The sequence below is a fragment of the Microchirus variegatus genome (genome assembly GCF_963457635.1).
Source record: "Microchirus variegatus genome assembly, chromosome: 7".
Lineage (NCBI taxonomy): Eukaryota > Metazoa > Chordata > Actinopteri > Pleuronectiformes > Soleidae > Microchirus > Microchirus variegatus.
Window position 1 is genome coordinate 13,641,740 of NC_139808.1, and position 21,606 is coordinate 13,663,345.

General features: G+C 39.9%; 1 protein-coding gene across 1 annotated transcript in view; it reads left to right on the forward strand.

Moving 5' to 3' along the window:
* The window catches only part of epha8 (eph receptor A8), a gene marked incomplete at both ends in the record, with an annotated part of 97,587 nt that extends 82,086 nt beyond the window's left edge, over window positions 1-15,501 (forward strand). Inside the window, 10 exons of the mRNA XM_083892158.1 lie at window positions 1,019-1,115; window positions 4,882-4,949; window positions 5,221-5,346; window positions 5,937-6,122; window positions 7,669-7,730; window positions 8,222-8,431; window positions 12,689-12,838; window positions 12,927-13,117; window positions 13,985-14,143; window positions 15,387-15,501. Coding sequence (XP_083748284.1) covers window positions 1,019-1,115; window positions 4,882-4,949; window positions 5,221-5,346; window positions 5,937-6,122; window positions 7,669-7,730; window positions 8,222-8,431; window positions 12,689-12,838; window positions 12,927-13,117; window positions 13,985-14,143; window positions 15,387-15,501 — 1,364 coding nt within the window. The remainder of the gene's footprint in view (window positions 1-1,018; window positions 1,116-4,881; window positions 4,950-5,220; window positions 5,347-5,936; window positions 6,123-7,668; window positions 7,731-8,221; window positions 8,432-12,688; window positions 12,839-12,926; window positions 13,118-13,984; window positions 14,144-15,386) is intronic.
* Window positions 15,502-21,606: the final 6,105 nt, after the last annotated feature.

A 21,606-nucleotide genomic window follows, 5' to 3' on the forward strand; every position in this document is an offset into this window, starting at 1 on the left:
TGAGGCAACCCCAAACCTGAGGTGGAAATACATAGTCATGAAGGTTGTGTATTTCCACCCTTGGGCTTGCAGTGAACCATGATTGAGGCAACGTTGTATAACTTACTTAGGCCTACATTAGAAAGAAATGCCTTCCCATTACAACAGCACCACTGTTACATAAGTACCACTACAGCAATGTAATAAACCATCACCATTACCAGTTGAATTCCTGATTACATTGTTGTGCACCAACAAGCACATTCAGTTTTTCTTCAGAACATTTCTCAACATATTTCATCTTTTCATTGCCACCAACAACACAAAATGTATAAATCTGTACAGTTAGTGGTGTAAAGTTTGAGTAAAGAATTGAAAAATACACACATTTTGCTTTACAGTGCAAAGCAAAATAAAAGATTCAGAACGACATAATGAAAGGTTATATAGCTGCGGAGAAGGCCAAATCAGAGAGAGAGGATGAGGAGCAGAGCAGAAGAGTCAAATCAGACAGTGAAAGAATTGCTTCAGATTAATTCACCTGCAGTGCACTGAGCTACAGCAATCCGTTAGCCGCAATGACAAAAGTACAAAAAGATAAACCTACAGGATCACATCATCAGGGACAGGATGGCAGCACATTGACCATAGCAGGGACTGAAAACATTGAGCCTAAAACGGATAAAAAAAACAGTGTTTTGTGTTGTTGCTGTTTCTATTTGTTGTAATGACTCTTACATTTACATGTCGCTAGAACAGCCAACTTAAAGATGGGGGCTTAATTACCTCAATCACTGAGGACAGATGACAACACTGGCATGGAATGTTTCCTACTCAAAATGGCACAGACTCACTTTTCAAAATACAAACAGGAGGTAATTAGAAAATGCTGAGCTCCTTTAATGAAGCTCCAAATTCATGTTTATCTTGTTTATCCAGGGCCTCTCTACCTGCCTCCTGTGTGTCTCTAAGTGTAAACTGTTTGCAGTCATTCGGCTGACACATGGTTTTGTGTGTGTGTGTGTGTGTGTGTTTGCAGCTCCTCTGCGCTACAACACCATGACCATCATATGGATTTGCATGGCCCTGGTGTCCGGCCTGGTCGCATTTCTGGCCATCATCATCTGCAGGAAACGGCAAGGCTACACTTTACCACACTACCCATCGCTGCTGTGTGTGGAACACTTTTCTTACACTACTCTACTATGCCTCTCCTTGTGTTATGTTGTTGTATCCCTTTCCTGCTTGTGCCATATGTTGTTTTTGCTGCCAGTGAAATGAGAGTAAGGTTGTTACATCCTAGCATCTTTACTTTACTCCTGCGCCAGTGTGCTAAAATAAGTGCATGGTTTTCTATTAGTAATACAGACGACGTGCAGAGGGGAATAATACCTTATCTGTTTTTTTCAGTGTTCTGCAAGGCTAATTTTCTAACTTGTAATGTCCCCCTCATCATGGCTTTAGCGACGCTGATTCATGCTCAGTAACTTTCAAACCAAACCATTTATCTCGCCCTGCCTTTGGTGTCCTCATTTTACATCTCTGTAATGTAGAACTGTAAAGAATAGTTCATTATGTATATAATTACTTTACATTTCAATCTATATTCAGTTATTGTGACTACAATGTCCAGTAGATTAAAGACCAATGGCAATGGAAGCTAATAAAGACCATCTGCACTACTGTTTAAGTGTAAACATTAAAATACTGTGTTTATTTTTTAGGGAATTCACTAAAACTGAACTTGTTAGAAAATACCATAAATCCCCTGTGACAGAAACTATAGAGACAGTTTTACTGAGTACACAGTAGATGAAGGATGAGGGGTAATGGATACTTCACCACACAGCTGATGAATTAGTGTCTATGCTGTCTAAAAGAGATTTTAGTTCCCTGCTATCATTTAAGATAGGGTCTGCTACTTTCTAGAGACTGATGGAAGGTTTTAGTTTTGTCTAAATTCACCAAATGAGTTTGGTTAGTTTGCTTTTAGCAGCTTTTAACAGGCAGAATAAGTGTCCTTGTGTTATAAATGATGCAAATGCAATTACAGTGATTGCAGTCAAACAAAGTGAAACCCCAGCAGTTTAGAGATGGACTATTCCATCACCAAAACAAGAAGAAAATGGTACCGAGCAGCTCTGACAATGAGACATTGGTGTCCACAAGAAACTAAAGCACAGACCTTTTGCTTCTTGTTCTTTTTTTTTTTCTTTGATCCACAACCGGGCAGAGGCGAGTGTCTAGTATCGGGCACTTTAGACCTGCATCTTGGCTTTTTGTCGATGATGTAGTTCTGATAGTGGCATTAAATTGTGACCTCCAGCTTGTGCTGCGGTGATGTGCAGTTGAGTGTGAAGTGGTTTGTGAGATGAGAGTTAGTCAGCACCTCTAAGTCCAAGGCCATGGTTCTTATCTTGAAAACAGTGGATCGCTTCCTGCTGCCCCAAGTTAAGGAGTTCAATTATCTCGGGTTGAAGATGAGTGAGGAGTGTGAGATTGATAGGCAGATTGGTGCAGCAGAGCAGCAGTAATGTGGACATTGCACTGGAGCTAGGGATGCACCGATTGCCATTTTTGGGGCCGATTCTGATTTTTCAAGAAGTTTGACCTGTCGATACCGATTTTAGCAAATTCCAATATCAATTTGTTAAACCTCTTTACAGCATACAGAAAGATATATATTTTTGCATATTTTCTTTGATAGAACATTTTAACAGAGAAATACAGTCAGTTCACATCCAATATCCAACTAAAAATACAAAACGAATCACTACCTGTATGTCTAGTTTATTTTTAAACATATTTCACAACATAGTACCTACACACAAATAAGTAAATTAACTAATGACCAAGAGCGCAGAGCTCTCTCTCTCGCTCTCTCTCTGTCTCTCTCTCCCGCCCCGTGCCAACAATGCCTCGCGCTCTCTGCTCACACTGGTTTAAATGACAAACAAACAAATGCTGAGTGCTGATCAAAAGTTTTGTGCAAGTGATTTAAGATCCTGACTCTTGTCCCAAATATGACAGGCTTCATTCAGTGATTGAAACAAATATATATACATTAATGAAACGTTTACATGCAGAGCGCACGCTCACTCGCAAAGCAGACAGCAGCGCCGCGGCTGCGCGGATGTTGTGTAATCAAATACACCGGTATGGCGGTATATTAAAAATGCATATCATAACGAAAAAAAAAACAGTGAACCGGTATACCGCCCAGCCCTACACTCTACTACATGTGCGTGTAGCCGCGTGCACGTCTGTTGCTGATGCTGCGCGATGCGGGTGCATTTGACCGGCTTATTAAAATCAGATTGCGGCCCCACTTGAAAATCGGCCGGTTCCGTTCACTGGCCGATTAATCGGTGCATCCCTAACTGGAGCAAAGAAAAGTTCTCAATTGATCACTCAATGTATGTTTCAATCCATACTTATGGCCATGAGTTTTGGGTTGTTGGTTCAGGTTTTGAGTCAGGATTCCTCCTTAGGAGATCCTCTGAGTAGATCCAGTGACACGGAGGGATTATGTACAATATCTCGTCTGAACTTGGAATGCTTAGGAATCTCTTGGAAATGCTAGAAAGTATAGTAACTTAGATAGCACGCAGCAGAAAGCATAAACAATAACATTATTAATTCATGACTTCATTACTCACAACTTCTTCTTCGTTCCACTATAGTCCACTACAAAGCCTAAACTCTGAAATAGATAGACAGAAATCATGCTGTGTGTTGGAAGTTCACAGTGCTATTGTTTTTCAAGTAATCAGACAAAGCTTAGGTGTGTGAAGCTACTTTTTCTGTAGTTAAACTTGTTACGCACCTTTAACAAAGGTGTCTTGCCGGAGGAGCTCAGCAACCTCCTCGATTCACTTTTTCGCATCTTTATTGGAAGGAGAAACAGTTCTGTGCTTTTGTTTCTGCTGTGTGATTGGTTTACTCACAGTGCCAGTTCATCTGCATAAAGTCGAGCTTTACGCAGCCACTGTAGCGCCACAGGGCTTCATTCACGATGAGTAGCAGCCTGTCTCAATTCTGGCCAGTGAAATCCTCTCCCCCTTCCTCTAATGAGGTGTGTTTACTGTGACTCCTTAACGTGAATATTGACTTTTATTGCTTTTACTTTGAAAACCTACTGTTAAAAGATAATGGCAGTATTAAAACACTAATGACCAAATAAACTTAATGGGTATACAATGCATAAGAAGATGTTCTTTCATACCTTGAGCGGTAGACCCCAGCTGTGTCTTAATTCAGGGACTGCCCCCATAGGACGTGTAGATCATCGAGGCTGAAACGAAATAACGTTTTTTTTCAGTCTTGTTACTGCTGTTGCTGATCACCTTATGGCCCATAACAGCAACATAACAAGTAAATACAAAAATATTACATCTCATAAGGCTCCTTCTTTTCTTAATGTGACCCTGAATTGTTCTGCTGAGTGTTTATACTTGGCACTCATGCTTAAATGTGTGTTCTTCACATGCTTGGTTGCTGTTTGTCTCATTTGTTGATCTCATTTTGAGGGACCTTCACGATGGAGCAGCCAAGTCGTGGGGGCCTGTAATGCAATCAGCCTTCAAAATGTGAACTCCCCCCTGAATTGAGACACAGCTTCTATGTCTTTATCGATCATTTGAGTGTTGCTGACCCTTTTAAAGATCACCTTTGCAGCCAGTGGAAAACCAAATAAACAGAACCACCGGTTATATTTTCATGTAACGACTAACAGACGTTGAAATTAATATTCCATTATAAAGTATTGATTAATGAATTGTGAGCGGTGGTGACAGTTTGATAGTACAAGCTTCTATTGTCCTGTATTCATCCCACTGTATGTTTATGTGTGTGCATGTGTCTGTTTGGATGACTGGCATTGTGTGTGTGTGGTTTGTACAGACACTGTGGCTACAGCAAAGCTTTCCAGGACTCTGACGAGGAGAAGATGCATTATCAGAATGGTCATGGTATGTTTAACCCATTCCTCAATTGCTACCAGTAATAGATTAGATCTTATTAAAGTTCATCCTCATGCTGAGTGATTACGGGAGCACACAGGCCTAATGCCCTGTTCATTGTCTCCCCTCTCTTTCTCTTTCTCTCTCGGTCTGCTCTTTTTCTCCGAGCCATCTCTTTCCTTTCATCAACTTTCCCTCCACACACCAGTGGCAGGGGCTCAGATGTGATGTTGCTCTCTTTCTCTGATATGTGACCAAATGGTAATGTTGTTTATCTTAGTGTCATTCCCTGATGCAAGGTTCTATATCGACCCACACACATACGAGGACCCCTGCCAGGCGGTGCACGAGTTTGCCCGAGAAATTGAAGCTTCCAGGATCAAAATAGAGAAAATCATTGGTTCAGGTAAAAACACACATGCACACACAGACACACACATATATACATACACAGAAAAGGAGAAAAGGAGAGAAAATAAGAATTATCGGCTGAGCTAACTTAAAATCATTGGCTGGTGTCAAGGCTGTGATGTGCAGCAGAGAGGAGGATGGCAGAGTGGAATCAGAGCGTTGTGTGGTGCTGTCACTCAAAGCTCCTCCAACTGGCAGGGAATACTAACACTGTGTCAGGCCCACAATACACTGCTGCTACAGACATAATGACAAGTATGAAGTACAAAGCTGAGGGAAGCAAATAACAGCAAGCACAATTACATTTCTTCCAAGTTAAAGATAAGAGTTAATGAGAAATGATGGATGGCTGATTAGCTTAGTTCCGAGTTTGCAGATGCAGTGGACACACAGCCTCTAAGTGGATTTGTTTCCTCTTATCTAACCAAGTAAAATAACTTAACTCATATTCTCATTGCAGCTGTGTCTTTAGAGGGGCTGCAGGTGCAGCAACGCAAACAATATGTTTTGTACTGGACGATATGTACAAGATGTTTAAAGATGAATGTACAGTAATTTGCTGAATTGGCCTGCTGTTGTGTTTAGGAGAATTTGGGGAGGTGTGTTATGGCCGAATGAGGCTCCCAGGGAAACGAGACATTCCAGTGGCCTTGAAGACTCTGAAGGCAGGATACACAGAGAAGCAGAAGAGGGACTTCCTGGCTGAGGCGTCCATCATGGCTCAGTTTGATCACCCCAACGTCATCCGCCTGGAAGGAGTGGTAACCCAAAGTATGCCACCTCTATGTGAATGTCTTTGTGAATGGAATAAAACACAATAGAGCTTTTATTCCGAGTGTAGACGTCATGCTACAGATGGCTTTTTTCCTATATTGCCCTATTTATCGAGTACGTATAACACTAATCTACCCTTCTTCATCTTTTCCACTTCCCTTTCATTTTAGTTACAGTTCAATTTCATTACCAGCTCGGCAGAATAAAGATTATTGAACTCTGTAATGTGTGACAGTTAGTAGGCAGTCACATGCTGAGGGAGCTTTCCATTATGGAGACGTTTTACAGTGATCTGAAAGCAGCAGGTGATCCAGTTTGCACTGTGTCAAGCTACAGTTCCACTTAGAAGATCCATGAGTATTATTATACAATTATTTTTGAGTTTCTGGTGTATATCAACCAGAAATCATTTTATATGATCTCATTTCATATGCAACCTCCATTCTCTTTTTTAGAAGTCTCACTAATGTAACGTCTGTATGACTGTAGGGGTGGATATGTCTCTGCAACCACCATGAAGCCATGCAGGAAGGAGTTAAGCGTTTGTTGCAGTGTGATGAGGAAGACACTTATCTCTTTAGTATATCAACCCTTGTCAATGAGGTTACGGCATTTGTTTGTCTGTGTGAGCAGCATAACTAAAAATAAATACACACATTACATATTTTTATGATTTTTTTCTGGGGAAGTACCTTATTACCCCCAGCAATTATGGCATTTTGTGTGATATGGATCACTGTATTGGCAATGTGGGAAACTGAGTCGTCCTGGTGGTGGTTTTGTCTTCTATGAGCGCATATTTCAATTATTGCACTTAGAATGTTGTGTAATTAAAAAAAAAAAAAAACACACACAGTGGAGAGCGCAGATGGCTGCATCACTCCTGCTGCTATACATGGGATGTATACGTAGGGTGTTTTTCTTTTTCATATGTCTGCTCAGACATAAATGCCAGCACTCTGTGGTATGAAGCATTGCATCTGCCACTTCTGCAAATATTTCACAATAAATTAATGGATACATAGCACTGAATTGCCAGGGTGCTATTACTTTGACATAAAGAATCATATAAAGATTACAAATATGGTCAGTGATAATTATGAACATCTATTTTGCTGTAAATCTCACAATACATGCTATAAAATTTGAGAAGACCCCTCATTTAAAAAAAATAAAAATAAATTGCTGCGTAACATGTCTTAGTTGAGCTTATAAACCCTGTCAAAAGGAATATTTGTAATAAACTTCACAACAATCCTTTACTAGGTGTGATGCTCATGGTCCATGCTCCATTTGTGTAATACTTTTTTACTTTTTTTAAGAAACTACAAACTGTCCCTATGACAGGCCTATGGATTCTCAAAGGGATTGATTCATTTGTAGATCAATAACTAAACAGAACATAATTATTCTACACATAAATGAGCGACTCAGAGTATATTTGTGTCAAATCTACATATAATACACATACATATAATCTAAATAATTAAATATTCAAAGAAATGTAGGAATAATCCAGCTTGTTGTTGTTTATTTTATCCAGGCAAACCAGTGATGATCATCACTGAGTACATGGAGAATGGCTCGCTGGACTCCTTCCTCAGGGTTAGTACTGATACCTTTACTTGAACAGCATGTTCTGGTCTCCTCCTCAGTCTTTGGTTACTTGTTGTATTCATAACTAGGTTCAGATGAGTGTGTGTGTCTTTAATTTATGTCAGAATGTAAAAATCAGTGATATTCACACACCTGTTCCTGTGTAAAAAAGGATTGTTACATGGAGGGAACTATCAGCCACTGGTGGTTTCGTGTGTCACGTGACAGTTTCCTAAAATTAACTATACCGTAGGTGGATGTGACATAAGTCACACAGCCACATTACGTGCTTATATGAAAATATTACAGATTATAACTTAAAAGTGAGTCCCTGCCGTGTTTTATTCTCTTATCTTTACTCTATTGACTATCTCAATTAAAATCTTATCTATTGTCATTCTCTTCATCTTTTTTGCTGCAATACTGTCACTGGAAATGTCTCTCACCACCTCCCCATGTCTGAATTGTCTTTGTCTTTTCGTTCCGCCCCTTCCCTTTAGAGGCACGATGGCCAGTTCACTATCATCCAGCTGGTTGGGTTGCTGCGTGGCATCGCAGCCGGTATGACCTACCTGTCTGACCTGGGCTACATCCACAGAGACCTTGCTGCCCGCAACATTCTGGTCAACAGCAACCTGGTGTGTAAAGTTTCCGACTTCGGCCTTTCCCGAGTGCTGGAGGACGACCCCGATGCTGCATACACCACCAGTGTGAGTTTTCACATTGAGGCAAGCATTGACGCAGTGACACACACAAATTCATTCCCAGTTCTTTAAGAGATACGGTCATGTTTAGTGGGTAGGAATTACTTGTAATAAAGAATATGAAGATATGCACAATAACAACAGAAGAAGTAAAATAATAAAATAGTGACATAATAGAATAGTAAAATGGTTAAAACTACATAGAAGTGTCCGGGTTGACTATTCTTATCCTGAAGTGAAGGCTAAGGAGAAGAGGTGGGTCTTTAAAAGGGATTTAAAATGTCCAATGATGGAGGCAGATTTAATTTCCATGGGTAAACCGTTCCAAAGTTTAGGGGCAGCTACAGAAAAGGTCCCAGGTTTTTAGTCTGGATTTTGTCACATCTAAAAGCAGCCTGTTATTAGACCTCAGAGCTCGGGATGGAGCGTGAAGAAGCAGAAATTCTGAGAGGTAAGATGGTGCCAAACCGTTAAGAGCTTTAAAAACCAACAATAACATTTTAAAATCCATCCTAAAACGAACAGGAAGCCAGTGGAGAGAGTGCAACACAAACCATAAAATTGTGGAGGAGGTATATACAGAAGACCTATACAGTATAAGCTGTTTTTCACTTCAAAGGCTGCCTCCTTCAAAGGAGCTAGTCTCTGTGACTGATGAAGGCAGGTTACCTTCATTGTTTATAGTCCACGGATGCTGAAGTGAAATGAGACAGTTTGGACGACTGGCAATTTCCCAAAAAGCTGCCTCTGGACACAGTGCAGATCAATAACAGAATATAATGTAACACATGAATATTTTAATTTATAAATAAAGTGTCACGATATGTACCATTCACTGTTTCTCTCTATTGAAGCCTGGTAGTTAAAAGGGTGTCTGTCTGACATTTCGTCATTGTTCTGTACATCTACATACTTAAAATCCAAAAATCCATCTCTGCATACACTGAATCATTTGATTGTTGGTTAGGGTTAGGGCAGTTATAAGGACTTATTTGAAGGGACCTTTAAAATGAGACAGCTTGTGGCATTCAGCCTTCAAATGTAGTCTCTGAAGGAGGCGGACCCCTTAGATTGTACCCTTCTACTTGTAGTAAAAGGTATTAGATGTCAAAGTTATAGTTACAGCCTTTTGTTCACTAACCTGATCAGGTTCATATCCTCATTCACAACATTCATGATCCTTCTCTGTGGCTTTTCATGGGTGCTTCTTGGTGTTTTCAATCATACTCTAACCTGTGTGCAGATGTCTCACTTTACTAATGCAATGATGGTCGGTCTTGGCATTACATAAATCATGTCTGTTCTGCAGCTTGTGAATGTTTCCGGGTAACACAAAATGTAAACATGGCTATTCTGAAGAAGTAGAGAGAGCGTTGTGTCGAGCTGATAGGCTCTATCAGCATTGTTTGAACTCATTTGACAATAGTTTGAATGTCCGTCCATCTATTGTCTACCATGTCTGGCCATCCATCACAAGGCTAAACATGGAGACCAACAACCATTCACATCGATGGGAAATTTACTTTATGTTTTTGGACTGTGGAAGGGAACTTTAGTACCTGGAGAAAACCCATGCACACACGGGGAGTACATGCAAACTGTGAACCCAGGTCTATTTGTTGCAAGGCATCAGTCTCGTATATGTATTTATGTTTAGAGGTAACACGCTACAGCTTTAAATGCACTTTATATTATCATTATTTAAGCAGCCACAAACTTAAAAGGAAAGACATGATACAATTGTACAGCAGTGATATACACACTCTATTCAGTGTGAGCAATGTAAAATCCTGTTTGCTAAAGTCCTGAGTGCTAAAAAGGAGGCTGATATTAAAGCTGCAGCTTGATGGAGACAGATATATTAGGTCTTAACTAAAACAGGCAGATGCTGCCGCCTCCAGAGTGCAATGCTATCAGTCCACAGTACACTGATGGAAAGTGGCATTTGACAAATTTGTTTGTTACACTCTGTTAAAGCACAGCAATCAGATTACAGCAGCCGCCACACAGTGCAGCATCGCTCAGTGACAATGTGAAGGGGGATCAGAGCTGTAGATTGGGATATCACAGACACCGTGGTGTCATTACAGTACATCTCAAATTAATGGTCGATATCAGCTGAAGACTCACATGGCTGCGTGCACATTTGAATAAACTAAATAATGCTGCTTATTGCGTGGAATCAGAGTGGCAGCAAAGTCACTTTGAAGAATCTACCAGCTGTTACAAACAATGTTAAACAATTAAGGCTAGTGAATTCCAGTGGCCTGTGTTTGCTGGATTTATTGTTGAGCAGGACAGAGCAGGTTTGCATTGTAAGTGTAACCTTCAGATGTTTAAAATTACCCACAGGGAGTGTGTGTTTGTTTTAGGAGTGATGTATCCATTTGTCAACCTAATTAAGTGTCAGTTTTATGTCAAAATAATGTAAGTGGTTCACATACTTGCAAACATTTGCAAGTCTATTCTTGTCCCGAATGCTTGTCCACACTGGCTTCCTTCAGTCTTTAATGCAGCGTTTAACTTTCTGCTTTGGTGGACATTCACACAGTAGTGCAGTGTAACTAAGTACATCAGGTAAAGTACCTTTGGTACACATTTTTGGAATTGTTTTTTATTTTTGAAAACTTTCACTTTTAAGGGTCCCATATTATGCAAAATCAACTATTTAATCATTTAAATCCTTATATTTGGGACTCTAGAGGTCCTATCAGTCGGCAAAGTTCGAAAAAAAACTCATGTTTTTGTGGTCCTCCTCAGTCTAAGTACAGGAGATAAAACATGCGATGTTGACTTCCGCACTCATTGGGACGTCACAATGCGCTCAATTCCTGGAATTGTTGTCTCACGGCGCTCCGCTTTGTCCGTAAAACATGCGAGAGTGCTGGCGAGGGCAACGGCACCTGAAAACCGGAAGTTCGCAAAGTCCGCGAAAAGTTCTATTCTTGGCTCCACAGTGCAGCACAGAGATAAACAAACAAACTTCCAGCCACAGAGGATTTATAACTCCTTTAAGTCAATAAAAGCTATATGTTGAAAACATGAAAAACTACTTATGTACCATTGTGGTGTGTTGGTTAGCACTGGTACAACAATGCAGCAGCAACAATACAGTTCTTTATTCAAATTGGAGCCATTGTGGGATTGGCTCCACTTACCCCCTCTGTATATGCAGATAATGGATGGATGGACGTTCGTACATTGAAGCTGCTCAACAGAATATAAAGCAGTTAAAATACTATTTACATAATAAAGCAATAATTACATAATTTACCTAATGACATAACATTGCGTGCAGAGCTGTTCTGCTTACTCATGATATTGTATCGACATTTAGCTGATTGCACTTTCACTTGCAATAAAGTTTTTGTAACATTGTCGTAAATTGTGAGTTATCATTTTTTTTCTGATAATGAGAAGAATCTAAATACTTTTATGCTTTCACTGGACTTTTCATAGTTTCTGGGTTAGATTGGAGCAATGCAACTCTTTCATGCACGCACACATCACGTGATACCTCTCTCAGTGGGATTGTGACATAACAAAAAATACAGAATATAGTGAGGAAAAGTGTCACCTCACTGTGTAGCAGGATGTCTTAAAGGTCCCATATTATGCAAAATCAAATTTTAATCATTTAAATCCTCATATTTGGGACTCTGTCGGTCCTATCAGTCGGCAAAGTGAGAAAAAAGAACACTCACTCATGTTTTTGTGGTCCTCCTTAGTCTTAAGTACAGGAGATAAAACACGTGATGTTGACTTCCGTGTTCATTTAGACGTCACAATGTGCTAAATTCCTGGAATTGTTGTCTCGCGGCACTCCGCTTTGTCCTTAAAACATGCGAGAGTGCTGGCGAGGGCAACAAAATTTGAAAACCAGAAGTCCGTGAAGAGTTCTACTCTTGGCTCCACAGTGCAGCACAGAGTTCTACACAAACTTCCAGCCTCAGAGGATTTATCTGTCCAGTGGATACATGTTATATATGACAGCAATGTGCCTGCTAGAGTCTGCAAATGATCACTTTTCCAAATGCTAACTGCTGTTAGTTTATTTTAAGAGATACTACTAAACAGAGCGTTCTGAACAGAGCTGTTTTGGCAGGGTGATTGAACTGCTGTGGTGCTTCATCCTTATGGTATTTTAGAGCATGTCACAGACATGATCATTGGGACACCAGGGAACTAGTGTAACTTGGAGAAATATGATATAATATGACTCCTTTAATACATCCTGGTTGAACTTCTTTATGTTCCTTGAAGGGCGGGAAGATCCCAATCCGCTGGACGGCCCCAGAAGCCATTACCTACAGGAAGTTCTCCTCTTCCAGTGACGTATGGAGCTACGGTGTGGTCATGTGGGAGGTGATGTCCTACGGGGAGCGACCATACTGGAACCTCACCAACAGAGACGTGAGCGCTGTTTGTTGTCCATAGCCAAACTCCAGTTTGCTTTCCACTCATCTGTGTCTCATTCATGTTTCTGCTCCACAACATGCAGGTGATCAAATCTGTGGAGGAGGGCTATAGGCTGCCCGCACCTATGGGCTGCCCTGGTGCTCTACACACACTCATGCTGGATTGCTGGCAGAAGGATCGCAATGAGAGGCCGCGCTTTTGCCAGATAGTCACTGTTCTCGACAAGCTAATCCGCAACCCAGAAAACCTGAAGTCCATGGAAACGCTCTGCAGGTGGGTGGGTCGCTGAATGGATCCATATTTGCAGTTACGCTACACGGGTGCGTGGTGTTGCACGCTGAGGAGTCGTTTGATTTAATTTTGCCAGACAGTTCTTCAGCATTTAGTCAAATATTGGTTCATGTGATTAGTGGATTAAGCTGCAAATCAAAGCAAGTCTCTGCCTATGAGGGGCTGAGAAGGTGGACCTGGACAATTATCTAAAACTATCCCAGTGTAGGAGACAAAGCAAATCTAGTCTCATCCCGCTGCTATCAAATGTGAGCACCATGGGATACAGTTGCAGAGTAAAGTTTCCCTCAAACTTTTATGGCAGAAGAAGCCAAGTTGTTGTGTTTATGTTCCCATGAGCTTATCTCTGATACAGTAGATGCATTGTGTATTAAGAAAAAAGCCTTGCTGTGATATTGACTTTCAACTGTGGTAAATGTGGGAGCAGGGTTTTTTTTTTTTGACAACACCAAGACTGAGGCTGAACTAGTGTAAATTTCTCAGGTCAGAGCCCAGGTCGTATGGAGTCAGTGGTGCGTAGCAATGTGCTTCTGTGAGGTGAGGGAGACCATGGAGAAGGAGCAGCGTTAAGGATTTCTCCCTTTATTAATCTACTCAAAGCAGCCATCTTACAACCTCAGCCGCCACCTTTTCTCCATCATTTTAACTGCTATTGATTTTCTGCCTCCCTTACTAGTGCATTTCAAAGCCCCCTTTCCCCCAGTTACTCTCCATCTTGCTCACATTTTGACTCTTTTCTTGTTTTCGGACTCCCTCCAACTTTCCTTCTTGTCTTCTCGTTCATCTTCTTCCTTCTTTCTATCTATCTATCTCTCTATCTATCGCCATCTGTCTCTCTCTTTGCCGCAGTTTAAAGAGTCCTCCGCTGATGGAGAGAGCTATTCCTGACTTCAGTAGCTGTAACTCAGTAGACGAGTGGCTGGACACCATTAAGATGAGCCGCTACAAGGATCACTTTGCTGCAGGGGGTTACCACACTCTGGGACACGTCATAAGCATGAACCAAGGGTGAGGACCGACTGTGATAGAGAGTGATAACAGCTCGGAGGTGACAGTGAGCTGTTAACAGTCGCAGAGGTTAACTACTGGGCTCTATAGTATCTTAACAAGCCCCACCTGAGGGCTTTAACAGTTTGACTGACAAACATAAGTGAATCCTAGTTTCTCCATGCTTGTAAACTGCCTTTTCCTCCAAATCCAATAAAAAAAAAATTCAGCGAATGCAGATTGTTTCTGGTTTACTGATCTGATCTAAGTAGCCCATGAGGGACGAGTTGGATTTTGTCTCTGGTGTTGAGATTTAAGGATCTCAGGAACCAAAATGCACACACAGTACAAGGCTTTTAGGAACAGTGAGAAAAGCACCGGGGATCAGAAGCATCAATGAACCCAGGGGAAGACAACAGAAGCACAAGGTAGATTAAGAGGGACAAAACACTTCAGGGTGGCGCTTTAAATCACAAAAAGTAGAAAAATTAGACAAAGACAGGTAGAACCTCGGGCGGGGACACAGGTTATAAGATATCACAACAAAACAGGGAATAATAAGAGTATAAAAGAATGGCCAAATAACTTAGAGGTGAAGATCGTAACACCTGGAGAAACCAGAGGGCTTTTAATTTGAAAAATCTGCAGAAGCATGTTTTGTTGCCCCACAGCCTCCTCTCTCTCTCTCCCTCTCCTCTCATTTCCTGTCTATAGCTACATAGTTAGTTATTTGAATCAGTGAGTACAAACACAATAACATAATAAATCATTAGAGGAGGTCAGCTGAATAATCATTTATTTACACAGTTATGTCCCAGATGACCCCCCCAAATGTGAATGTTAATACCTGGTGTGAACAGGTGAACTGGTGAAACTGTGAATAACTAACTTTCACAGGTAAAAGACTTGTTTTTACGTGTTTTCATCATCATAGAATTGATGCTGCACATTAGAGTGTCACATAAGTTAATTATGGTAAAATGTACTTTGAAAGTATATTATATTTCTATACATTAATGACTCTTTACATTTGAACCACAGTAAATGTAAGCCACAATTTAGAAATGCAAAGGATTTGTTCAACCGCAAACACTTTAATGCTAATCAGATTAGGTCTTGAGTGTCTCGGCGACCTTGAGTGTCTTGAAAGGCGCCTTAAATATAATGCATTATTATTATTATAAATTGTTTTTTTTCCTCTGAATTTGAGGGTAAAACCACACACTGTATCAGTGACAGAGACTTTTCTGCGTTTGCTGTACAGGGACATCCAGAGGCTCGGTGTGACGCTGATGGGCCACCAGAAGAAGATCATGACCAGCGTCCAGGTGATGAGGGTGCAGGTCCTCAACAAGAGCGTGCCGTCGGTGCACGTATAACTCCCAACCTCTGAGGTTTTGGTCCTCAAATCTAGAAAACCAGGCTTCTATTTAAGTCTAGCAGGACTCCATGGGAAACAAAATGATTGGATAAAAGGGAAAAGAAGATGTTTGTGGGAACTTTACGAGACTATTTATCCTCAAGAGATTAAGGAACGCAACATGAGAAGGATTTAAGTATGGAGCGAGTAAACATGACTTCTTAAGGACATGTGTGACATTTTTTTTTTCCCCTTATCTGATTACATTTTCTGAATTTAAATGTCTTGTTTATAAAAGGAAAGACTGCCTTAATGATCACAGGTTATTTTAAAATGTTTGCCTACAAGATAATTTATCAATCGTGAGTAATATGATTTTTTCGGAAACTGGGCAATTGCAAGAGAATATGATGGCGTGACGTACAGGGTGGGGATGTACTGACGACACTTTGCCTCCTCTCCTGTCGTAAAAAAGCTCGAGGAGAGGGAGAATTAAGCTCGAGTCAAACATCAAAAGAAAAAAAAGGAGAAAAGTGAGATGGGGCTCACCCGGTTTACCAGACCGTTTCTGCTGTGGAGAAGACCTATATCACCACAGGCTATTAATACCATCAACAGGCACATTTTCTCCAAGGTCCAGCCTTGATGAATGAACCCCAGGAGAGCCCTGGAACCCTCTGCCCCGTCTGCGGCTGCACGGCGCTCAGCTGCTGTGCCAGGAAAATGTATATAATTCAGTTACAGTGCACTTTATTCTACAATCTCTCTTAGTTGTGGAGGCTTTGCAGTCGTGTCACAAATATCGCCGCAGCCACAACTCAAACAAAAGTTAGATGTTACAAAAAAAAACGTCATATCAAATTCCTACGGATTAAAATAATTAGAAAAAAAAAGACGAAGAGGAAGAAGAGATTAATTAATGAAATTCAGTCGTGTTGTAAGTAACTCAGACTCCTTCGCTGTAACAGTGACCCAAAAGGAATCTGTATTTGAATTAGATGTATTTAGATATGCATACAAAATTATTTTGGCCGTTTCATTACATTATCATAAAAAATGTATCTGGTGCATTTGTACGCTTGTGTTTGGGGGAGCTGCTTATTACGCGCTCTTATTTTAAATGTATTCCAGATTTGCTCTAATTTATAGTACATTTCATACGGTATATTTTAAATGCAGTTCAATTTACACTTCAATTCAGTTTCAACTTGAGTGATGAAAATGTGTTCTTTGCCTTTTTTTTTTAGATACCCCTCGCTCATTAGCACTAATGGTTAGTGAAGTGAAGAATATGAGATGAGCAGTTAAAAACCCTTTTTTTAATTATTATTTTGTTCTTATATATCAGATATATTTTAATAGACAAAATGAATATATTGTCTAATATATAAGAATATTATGTTATCAGGCTGATTAGCGTCATAAAAAGAAATACATTTTTGCATTTTTGAAATTAATAACAAATACTGTATAAAACTATGTATGATGGCCAAAATGATCATTTCTGAATCTCAAGTTTTGTTACCATAGTTTAGTCAGCAGCAACTCTAGCTTTTACTACACTGTTGATTTGGCAGGTGATATATATACATGTACATAATTGAAATTAGTCACAGGTTTATAAAAGAAAATATTAAAAGCTAAAGTTGCTAAAGATTTGCAAAAAAAAAAAAAACTCATTTCTGTTTTGAAATGAAATAGAATCTATTGACAGTGATTGTTAAAGTCTTACACCAAGTAAACAGTGTTGGCTGAAGCCTCTGATGTGACCATCATTTAACAAAATAACAACAAAAAAGTATATTTTTTCCACAATAACCCCTTTATATCACATTTTAGCCTAAAGCAGCCCACAACTGCCACTCCTGGAGAAGTATGAAGAACATTTTACCCCTAAAGTCCTTAAATTTCCTTAAACTTTAATCCCAATATTAATATGATGTGCATTGTTTTAGCCCTCTACCAAAATAGACATAATTAAGGTAGTGGCCCCAAGGTAGTGTTTCAGCATCTGCATAATATTTTTTTAATATTTGAGGGGTTCGTTACTCTCTGGGCATTTATGAACAACATGCTCCACAAGCTTGTTTATGATTTGGAAGTTGTTGTTTTTTTTTTCTTGCAATCCAGAGTTCATATTTGAACACATTTTTACCTGTGAATGCTGGAAATACAATGCACATAAGCTACACAGACTGTAAAATAAAGTGTAACTTCTGAAGAAATGTGACACTGTTTGCCTCATTGTTGATGAAGAAGGTGAAGACGAACATGTAAGTTGAATGTTAATATCTAAAGGCTCACTTAAAAAAATACATAATCAGCCCCTGATTTCTACCCCACTCTGTGCCATCAAGAGAATGTCTTTTCTTGTGCACCTCGGTAGGTTTTGCTCTAGATGGTTGATGTCAGTTTTTATTAGCGAGGAACCTCATATTTCTTATGTATTATAGTGACATTTCACTACTGCTTTCAAGTTTTGTTTTCCTTAGGGTGATTTTGAAGACACTGGACTTGAACTGAAGAAAAAAAAAAACATATTTTATAAAGTTAGGATATGCTTTTGCTAGATGTATTGATTTATAATATATACAGCAAGTTCAGTCACTGGGAGGAAGAAGAAAAAGAAAAAAAAAAATAACTACACCAACCGGATTTATTCACTCTTCATTGTTTATTCATGTTTATTTATTTTCCAAATGATACAACTCTGAGAGGGTTTTATTACAGTTGATGCATCATCCTTGTTGCTATGATAAATCATAAATGTGCAAACTGTCCATAAATACACAATAAAGGAACGTTTGTGTGTGACTGCAACAGTGATTTTCAGCCCATTTATTATACAGCAGAGTGAAAATCCTGCCCTTCAGCTCCACCAGCTTTCACTTGTTAACGAATGCTTCCCCCAAACCACATGGGAGCTGTAGCTGCTGAATGCAAACAAAATGATCATTGTTTTATGATTGTTTCATAGCTGTGCTGATGAATACAGGCATATTATGTTAATGCCGGGATGTTAAAAGATGGCACTCATTGTTGCAAATCTGCAACTGCATGAAGCATGTTAGCCTCTTTTAGCTCTTTGTTTTGGTTTTCTTGTCCAAAAACTGCCCAGAGCAGCCCTTTAGGCAACAAGCTACATAACGCAACTGACATTGTGTTTTCTCAGGAAACAGTAAGACCACTTTCTGTGTATTAGGATGGAGAAGAATATGACAAAAAGCAAATGTGAAATGAAAATACCTTGATGCATAAACTGCACAGTGATCCTACGACTCTGAAACTCATATAATGTGAGCTTGACGTTAGAGGACGTAACATGGATCAAACTAAAAATCCAAATTAGATGCCAATTACATTCCAAAAGATAGTCAACATTTCAAAACAGGAACTTTCCTCTACCTGTAGGTACATATTTGGAAATGGTTCCCTTGTTAATGCAATATTGTGCTTTGGGTTACCAGAAATGTACCCAAGTTTGTGTACACCAAGGCTACAGGCAAACATATTCCTTTTAAAATGTAAAAAAACCTAAAATGTTATTTGCATTATCACTGCACAGTTAATGTGCATATGTTTGCATTTTTTTTTTCTAACATTAGCTTTTTATTCATGGTTACTTTATGGTAACTGGTTAAATTATAATTATTGGTCATTTTATTTGAATTGTACCTTTTCAGCAGGTACATTTGTGCACCATAGTATTGTAAGGGGTTACAAAAACAGGTTCAACCCGAGCGACAAGCATTTGTACACTTTTAGGTATCTATTTTTGAGTGTGTCAAAAATCACAGTGATGGATGGCCAAGTCTTTAAGTTCAAGATAATTTTTTTATTAGTTATTCAATGCTCTGAAACAGCTGAGATGTCATGTTGGAGTGAGAGTGACTCTCAATCGGTCATGTTTGATTTAAATCTCGTGGCTCTGCTCTACAATCGTCAGCATGGGCTCTGGGACAAGAGAACTGTGTATACACTGCCATGTATACACAGTCACTGGTGAGTGGTGGAGTCTAAAACTGAGAGAAAAGGAAGGTAATTATAGATGTTTCAAGACACTGAGAAAGTAGAGAACTTGTGATAGTCTGGTTTGGAAGTTTGGTTTCTTCTCCTTGTTTCTCCTGCAGGTCTAGAGAGTGGCAGAGGCGGGGCTGACCTACTTTCTCTTGAGTGCAACGAGGCTCACCTGGCTGCAATCCACACACCTGACTCCTATCTTCTCCTCATACTATATAAGCCAGCTCAGACTTCCATTGCCAGAGAACTGCCGCCCAGTGTGATCGGAGAGGTCCAGGTTTCAGTTCCTGCCTCCTGTCACTCTTCACATAATCTTCCAGTGCAAGAGTCTTTAGTTTTTCTTAAAATAAACCTTGAGAGTCTCTCACCTTTTGGATCAACTCAGTCCTCAAGGCTGTAACAGAACTAAACAAGAAAACCTTTAAATATTTTGCTTTTGTAACAAGCACTAGTGCTGTGATGACTTAACAAAGGATATTTTTTTTATATTGAGGGCTGAATCCAGTACTAGACTATACAAACATAATTCCTGTTAAACTAAACAAAACAAAAATCTATTCATTTATTGATTCCCTGATGCATTCAGTTTCCCCGTGTGTGTGTTTCCCTGAAATCCACAAGCGTGTGCTTCTGCACATGTGGACCTTCAAAAGGCTTTGGTGAGAGATTCACTGGAGCTGTGGTGCATCATGAGCCTCGTGCTTCACACGGTCCAAAGGTCTTTTGTAATGAATATTTTTCACGTGTGCAGCACGGCTAGAGCTCAGGGATATTCGTCTGAGACACATCTTCTGACAGAGCAAACCACCGCTGCTCTCTCTGGTTTTGGCCACATACACACAAAGCATATTTATATTCACCTCGAGGTGTTTGATCAGGAGTCCATCTGAACTTTGTGGCGCCATTATGCTCTCTCTGCAACATGGGTTGAAAACAATTGACTTTGACATCCCTAAATTCTCATTGCAGTTTTTGAGTAAATTGCTTTGTGCGTGTGTGTGTGTGTGTGTGAATGAGGCCTGACCTGGCTCTGAAACATCATTTCAGGCTCAGGCTGAATAGGGAATGAGCCTGATGATTCTATGTCTGAGTAATTGTCCTTTCCTTCACCTTAGGAAGGCTGTTAGGAGATAATCCTCTCCTTGGTGAAACAAGACCTAACACAACATCATTAATCTCATTACCAAGGCCGTGTTGCTTTGTTGCCATCAAGTCCCACGCCCAATTATCAGCTGCAGCCTTGTCCCCAAGACGACACAAAGCCCCCCATCACTAATGACAATCTACACTGTCCCCTGACTGACTTCTCTGAGAAGTGTGGCCATTGCTGTTAGTATCTGTGGTCAGGAACACTCAGAGCCTCTGGTACGTCCGTATCCTTGTGCCGCCTGTATATTCTGCGCTCGGCTGTGAAATGAGCATAACGCCAGCAATAATGCACGGATTTGCTTTCTCTTATCACCTCACAACGGGCACCAAAGCAGACAATACCAACAGATTTAAACACTCAAGTATTTAATGTCATGTTGGCAATACTATAGAGTAAATTCATTAACACAACTTTGGATCAGTGTAAATCTCCAAAGTCTTTGTGAACAACCTTGGGATAACACATATGTACAAAGGTGTTGTATGTCCATCTTTTTATCAAATGTGTCACTGGGGAAATTGTCAGATCACTTTTCCTGTCACTGCCCCTTTCTTTGATCATTATATATGCAGTGTTGTGTCTCTCAGCACCACTATTTAAATCACATTATTTGTCAGAATTGGAAGTAAAATAAGTGAGCAAATTAATCACCAGCTGGATTTTACTGCGCTGACCTGCTGCTGTTGAAAACTAAATATGATTAATAAGCCATTCAAGAAAAACAATGCTCCGTATTCAATCGTAAACTGTTGTATAAGCCTAAGGCTCTTGGTTCGGCATGAAGCCACTCTGCCTTTACAAAGTAAAGAACAATAATAACATGGAGGCAAATAAATTAATGATCTCTGGAAATGTTTAAAGAGGGACAGAGGTTTTATTTCTACCAGATAGATGGTTTTAGGTGACTTTGAAATAAACAAGGAAACAATGTTTTGTGTCAATTAGTGCATTCTT